At 35.7% G+C, this 7,220-nt stretch overlaps 2 protein-coding genes across 3 annotated transcripts in view; one reads left to right on the top strand and one right to left on the bottom strand.

Annotated features, from left to right (window-relative positions):
- LOC106883060 (zinc finger protein 329) overlaps positions 1-5,339 on the top strand; it is a 7,195-nt gene extending 1,856 nt beyond the window's left edge. For both annotated transcript variants that reach the window (XM_014933932.2, XM_052977581.1), the window contains exon 2: positions 1,009-5,339. In XM_014933932.2, the coding sequence (XP_014789418.1) occupies positions 1,562-2,440 (879 nt within the window). In that variant the 5' untranslated portion in view covers positions 1,009-1,561 and the 3' untranslated portion in view covers positions 2,441-5,339. The remainder of the gene's footprint in view (positions 1-1,008) is intronic.
- Positions 1-7,220, bottom strand: part of LOC106883058 (zinc finger protein OZF) — a 35,564-nt gene that overhangs the window by 15,500 nt on the left and 12,844 nt on the right. The gene's annotated exons all lie outside the window — the stretch shown is intronic.

Here is a 7,220-nt window from a genome sequence, read left to right as displayed (position 1 = left end):
AGGCTCCAATCTGATTTGGCAGAGTTTCTACAGCTGGATGCCCTTCCTAACGCCAACCACTCAGAGAGTGTAGTGGGTGCTTTTACGTGTCACCCACATGAAGGCCAGTCAGGCGGTACTGGCAAAGGGTGTGTAAGATATTTGAGAACAGATTTATATTTATAAAAAAAACATATATAATAACGTAACTTTATTTATCAAAAAATGCTATGAGGATAAAAATCTTCTTTTCTATAATGTTATTCAATAAAGCCACCTTCGGCTTCAACAACTGCTTCTATATGAGATCTGAATCATCTAGATGATTGAATCAAGTGGTCCTAGTTCATGACAGGTGCAGGAAATTTTGTATGTATAACACTTGGAATTTCAGAAGGGTCTGCATATATCTGTCATTTCTTCTGTTAACTTTTTGATCTTGGTCGAAGTTTTTCTTATTTGAGAAAAACCAAATCAATCTTCTGCTGGATTTTTCAGTTTGTTTTTAATTAGTTGTGCTAATCTAATTATATGCAGTAATTATCTCATGTTAAGGTAAACGTTTGTGTATAAGACAGGACGACCTACATGTTTTGGAATCAGTGTTCCACCACGATCACTGTTAAATATTTTCATTTCACTACAGCTTAACTCTTTAGCATTTAAACTGACCATATCAGGCCCACGTATTCTTCCTGTTTTTATCTTCGAACTGACTAGATCCAACCTCTCATACTTTTTTTTGGCCTCCTTCAGTCAGAGCTGACCATGAATAGTATCCTTGCTGTTTTCAGCTCACACTAAATTATTGTAAAAATAACAATCACATCATCAAAATCTTGGAGCTATTAGATAATAAATGATTACTTAAAAAATAAGCTTTACATTTGACAAAATAATCTATATGCTAAAAGGTTAAATCATTTATTGCTTGTACCAAATTTTAGTTGACATGAAAAATTATACACACATACATATACATATGCACACTTTGTACACCATCTTACATAGTTACATCTTATTTTACAGTTTGTGGTAGCCGGATGCCCTGTATCAACTTGTGGTCAGTGAACACCAATTTTACTAGAATATGAGCTACCAATCCTGAACATTGTTATAATTTTACAACTAACATAACATCCGTTAACCATATCCATATTTCTTAATGTACAAACAGAAGACTTTCTGTCTACAACAAAATGTGTGTCCGTTTGAGAGAACCAGGCCATCAACAAACATCCTAGCAGTGAGTTGAAAGTTTACATATGTTACATGTGTTCCACACTTGTCAATGGATGTCTGTGATAGCTAAGACAAGAAACTGAACCATATCAGATTAACTTACAGATATTTCTCAGCTTCCCCAGTGATTGATATGGAAAATGTTAATCACTTGGATACTTCTAATACAACTATTTTTAACAATATAGATACAGTTAGAGAGACAGACAGAAATGAGAAAGCTGTACATAGTGAAACATTTATCAAACAAGAGCCATTGTACAGAGATATTCCTGAATTTAGCTGAGAGATTTGTAAGGAAACTTTCTCTTCAGAACAAGAAGTTTTAACGCACAAAGAAATGCATTCTGGAGAAAAACAGTTTCAATGTAGAATATGTGGGAAATCTTTCAGCCAAAATTCTCATCTTGTTATCCACATACGTAGTCACACTGGAGAAAAACCGTTTCACTGTGAAATATGTGGGAAATCCTTCACTGATAATTCTAATCTTGTCGTTCACAAACGAATCCACACTGGGGAAAGACCATTCCGTTGTGAAATTTGTGGGAAATCCTTCAGTAATAATTCCCATCTTGCAGTTCATGTGCAAATACATACAGGTGAGAAACCATTTTACTGTGATATATGTGGCAAATCATTTATTACTAACAGTCACCTAAAAAGACATAAACAGATACACGGAGGAGATAAACTGCATCGATGTGAAGTGTGTGGGAAGACGTATAGTGATAATTCACAATTGATAATTCACACACGTAGTCACACTGGAGAAAAGCCATATCATTGTGATATATGTGAGAAATCTTTTGGTAAAAAGAGTAATTTAACAGAGCATGAAAGAATTCATTCGGGTGACAACCCATTTCACTGTGAAATTTGTGGCAAATCTTTCACTCAGAATTCCCATCTTGTAGTTCATGAAAGAATCCACACTGGAGAAAAACCTTATCAGTGTGAAATCTGTGGGAAGGCTTTTGTCTCTAAAAGTGATCTAAACAGACATAAGAAAAGACATACAGGACAAAAGCCATTCAAATGTGAAATATGTGATAAATATTTTGTCTGTAATCGTTATTTAACAAAACACAGAAGAATTCATACTGGAGAAAATATCTTTCATTGTGAAATATGTGAGAAATCATTTATCACTGAGAGTCTTTTAAGAAGACACAAACAAATACACTCTGGAGGGAAATCTGTTAAAGAGGAGACTTGAAAAATGTTTCTCTGGCTAATCTAAATTTATCGTCCACTAACATGTAGACATTGAAGGACATTTGTTATGGCTAAATAAGTTGGAAATCATTCTACTTGATTTCTCATCTGTTGTCTGGAAATCTCTCATTTAACGTCCATTGTCCCTTGTTAGCATGAGTTGGATGGCTTGGCCATAGCTGGAGAGCTGCACCAGGCTCCAGTCTTTCACTAAGTTATCTGGGAAACCCTTATTTCTCAATGAGAAACTTGCAGTTGATATATTAATAAACGAGGCCAAGAAAGACTTTTCTGTAGTTTCTTGCTGAACAATCCATGGAGACGATCTGTTTATAGTGATCAAATGTTTGTGCTGTACATTAGCTCACAAATCGAGGTCTGATGCATGGGGTGTCACATCTCAGATGTTGAAATGATCACAGAGCAGCATAAGATGAAGTGTTTTGCTGCATGAAAAGTGAGAATTTCTGTAGTTGCTCGACCTGCTGGAAATAACCGCCAAATCTTCTTCAATGTCACATGCTAACATTTGATGGTACCTTTTGGTTATCTCACCCCCATTAAAACATTGGGTTGTCTCCGCAAGTTTTATGAGAAATATCGGTACTTTTGGTTGTCTCCCACATCTTAAAAAATTGTTTAACCCTCAATAAACCAAAAGTGAAAAGATGAAACATCTTATTGAATCTGATAACATTTTTATAACAGATTATATAAAACTGAAAAGATTAATGAACATGAAAACTGAAAAAAATTAATAAACACAAAAATTGAAAAATTAAACATCTTATTGAATCTGATAATATTTTTATAACAAATCATACCATTCCTTTTGAAGAGACCAAACGTCAACAAAGTGTTGAAGTACTGAATCAAAAGGCTCTAACTCTTTTCATCCAATCTCTTGTCACATAAACTCAATTTTTTAGTGGGGAGATAACCCAGTTTTTTTAAAGGCAATTTTTTAATGGGGGTGAGAACCAAAATGTACCCATTTGGTAAACAAGAGGACATTGGATAAGACAGTAAAAATATACTCTATAAAAGAACTTTGTTTATCTCACTCACCTCTCTCTCTCTTTCTCTATTTTTTTTTACTCCTCCCTATTTTTGTTATTTGCATCTCATTCTCTCACTGACCTCCCTCCTCCTCTGTCGTTCCTCCCGTTTTCACACTCTCCCTCCTTGTCTCTCTCTCTCTCATATAGCTGTTTAACAACCAACGTTTATCACATGCATTTACAAGATGGTGTTAATAACCATATTGCAAGGTCAGAGATTGGAGAGCTCTGTATTCTCCCTTCCAGTTTTACTACAAGCCCAAGATACATGCACAAGATGCTATGACTTATGTATTTAATTATGGGCATCCTGATCTTTCATCACTTTCACTTACAATCCTAAACTGGACGAAATCTAAGCAGAGCTTTTTCCTGGGCTGTTCTACACTAATAGACATGATCTAATTGCAAAACTGTGATTTAAGGTAGTGCTTCTCAAGCTATCTGATGTGGTGTACCAGCAGTTTTTTTTCCAATGTGCCAGAGACCGGTAATATTTCTTAGTAATATTAATTTATACTGCAAACAATATATATAATGAATACAATAAAAGTTGACAATTTTTTTATCTCGTATTTATTTTGTAAACAAATATTACATAATCACTTTATAATGTTTCTTACTTTTCTGGAAACATGCTGTGTACTGGCAGCTGATGGCTTGTGGACTGGCGCTGGCTAAGGGATCCAGTGTAGGGCACTGCCCAAGGACTTATAACAGACGAACTGTACACAGGAACTTCACTGCGGGCTCGCTAATGAGCTGGTCTGCAGTGAAGGGATTTCCAATTAGGTGGGACTTCTATGAAGCACATGTCAGCCCCCACGGTGTATAACCAAACGTAACAAAATAAATTCTACATCAACACACTCTCATTCTCCGTTGATTTTATCGTGTATAGCTTAATAACTAAGCTATGAGTGGTGACCTCACAGAACGACAACACTCTAAGTGGTGACAACAGAGTAACACATTGAAGATACTGATGAAATATACAACACAATATTAATTTTTTTGCATATTTAAAAAATATTCTAAAGTGAAAATGACTTTAAAAATATGGTAATTATTTCTTAAAAGACCTGTTTGTAATCGCAGTGTGAAATAGTTTTTTTTTCTGTAGGGTTTTTTTTGAGTGTTTTCAATGTGTCTCCCTTCCAAAGATTTGGCTGCTATTTCTAGCATGCCCTGCTACCACTTAACAGCTATTTGTGATAAAGGACCTGAAATACTTATGTGGTAGCAGGGAGTGCAAGAAATAGCAGCCATATCTTTCCTTTTCGGGGGAAAGGAGCTGTTTACACATGATTTCAACATCACATTCATTGAAAGCATGTGAAATAACCTGGAAAAGAAAAAGAAAAAAAAACCCAGAAAGCAAAATTCCGTTGCTGGGAAACTGAGTTTCCTGGTGACCCAACAGGTCATGGGCAGTCTAGTGTATATATATATATATATATATATATGTGTGTGTGTGTGTGTGTGTGTGCTGTGCTTTTTGTACCATCTAACCCATCTCTTCTCTCTGTATTAACAACACTTATTTGTATGTATATATTTACTACATGAAATTCCTGTGACTAAACAAAAGATATGATGAGTCAAAAGCTGCAGGTCTTTGAAACTGTGCACCAAAACTGAAATATACCAGTCAATTTCTCAACAACAGACTGAAAACACCTGTAGTGTTACATCAGAGACTTATATGGAAAAAAGATCCTCAATTATTCTTTGCAAGAACCCAAGTGTTCCATGTTGGTCTAATTGTACAATGCAGGCATGTCTGCTGCTTTAATATTACTTTACAAAGTATCAAATAAATGTCTCACATAACTTCTATATCTTTTCCTCAAAATTTTTTCATATTCTTTTGTATTTTAAATACAGGTTTTTCCAAATTGCGAGTGTTTATCATCTTTGTTCTGTTCATTTCAAAGTATGTACCTAATGACACTTTTTCCTTTTCAGTTTTATTTTTGAAAGTATGTTTTAAACATACCAGGTTGCTAATCTACACAAAATATAATCTTTGGACCTGGGATTGGTATTAGGATGTAGGATTAGGGTTTAAGATTCAGAGATAAGCTGAAGGTTAGAATTTTGAAATAGGGCCTTACATTTAGGATTTAATCCTTTAACATTCAGAGTTCTTTGTCAAATGCAATACTTATTTATTCATGTTGTTTTAAATTAATCATGTATTATCTCATAGTTCCAAGATTTCGATGATATGATTGTTTATTTTTAGAATAATATTGTAGGGTAGGTATGAGAGGTTGGAACTAGTCAGTTTGAAGACAATACAGTGCCTCTGGACTGGCTCTCGTGCAGGTGGCACATAAGATGTACCATCTTGAGCGTGACCGTTGCCAGTACCGCCTGACTGGCCTTTGCAGGGTTTTCGAGCGAGATCGTTGCCAGTGCCCCTGGACTAGCTCTTGTGCGGGTGGCACGTAAAAGACACCATTTCGAGCGTGGCCGTTTTCGTGCGGGTGACACGTAAAAGCACCCACTACACTCTCTGAGTGGTTGGCGTTAGGAAGGGCATCCAGCTGTAGAAACTCTGCCAAATTAGATTGGAGCCTGGTGTTGCCATCCGGTTTCACCAGTCCTCAGTCAAATCGTCCAACCCTTGCTAGCATGGAAAGCGGACGTTAAACGATGATGATGACAGGTAGATTATTTTAACTGGATATGGCCAGTTTAAAGGCTAAAGGATTAAAGTTAGGGTTTGGTGGAAGCATTTAGAATGAGAGCTTTGAGTTATGGTTGAAATTGTTTAAATAAAAATTGGGGTACTGAAAATATTTAGATTTGTGTACAATGTTTTGTAGAATCATAGAAATTGTATATGTTTAAAACAATGAAATCTGAAAAAATATTCTTTGTCAAAAACTTTTTTCAAATTGCCTTTAACTATGTTGAGTATTTTTTTTCAGAAGATTTACTTTAAGTTAAATAAATTGCTTTGCAATGTTGCCATTTATTCCCTGAGCCTTCAGCTCGGGCAACACTGGGTGTTTCAGTTAGTTATAAAACTTATAAAACTCTTATAAAAATTGCTCAGCTATTTTGGCTGTGCTATAAGGAAGGTGTGAGGTGAGGGCTGAGTTGCACTGAACTTGAATGAGAGGGGCAAGGTAGAAGTTGAGTGAAAGAATCTAAATTTGGAAATTTTCAAGAGGTGGGTGGGGCTTGGTGAAAGAGGACTTTATATTATGATGGATGCTGCATACATCATGAATATGAATACATAGATACCTGTATAGATACACACACACCAATACATGTACACGTGTAACTTTTAGAATACTGAAGGGAAAGTGTGAGGAATGCATAGCTTTAAGGAGGGAGGTGGTTGGTAAGTTGAAGACAGTTGTTCACATGCTGCATTACAGCTGTCCACAGAGAAACACATTCAGACACATATACAAAGGAGTGCTGAAAAATTCCTTGCTTTGAGGGTGTCTCGATAGTCCTGGTTGGAGGCCCAACCTTCCTAGTTCTTTTACAGGGCTTAGAAAAACTGAAGAACCACTGCAATAAGTGTGTGCATCTGAGAGGGGAATGTGTTGAATAAAATCATAATGAACTGATCCTTTCTGTATTTTCTGTTATCCAAAACCAGGAACTTTTCAACATGCCCTCATGTGTGTGTGTGTGTGTGTGTGTATGTATGTATGTATGTATGTATATATATATATATATATATATATATAT

Source organism: Octopus bimaculoides, chromosome 28, assembly GCF_001194135.2.
Source record: "Octopus bimaculoides isolate UCB-OBI-ISO-001 chromosome 28, ASM119413v2, whole genome shotgun sequence".
Classification (NCBI taxonomy): Eukaryota; Metazoa; Mollusca; class Cephalopoda; order Octopoda; family Octopodidae; genus Octopus; species Octopus bimaculoides.
The sequence above is the reverse complement of the archived record's forward strand: the minus strand, read 5'-3'. Positions and strand labels throughout refer to the sequence as shown.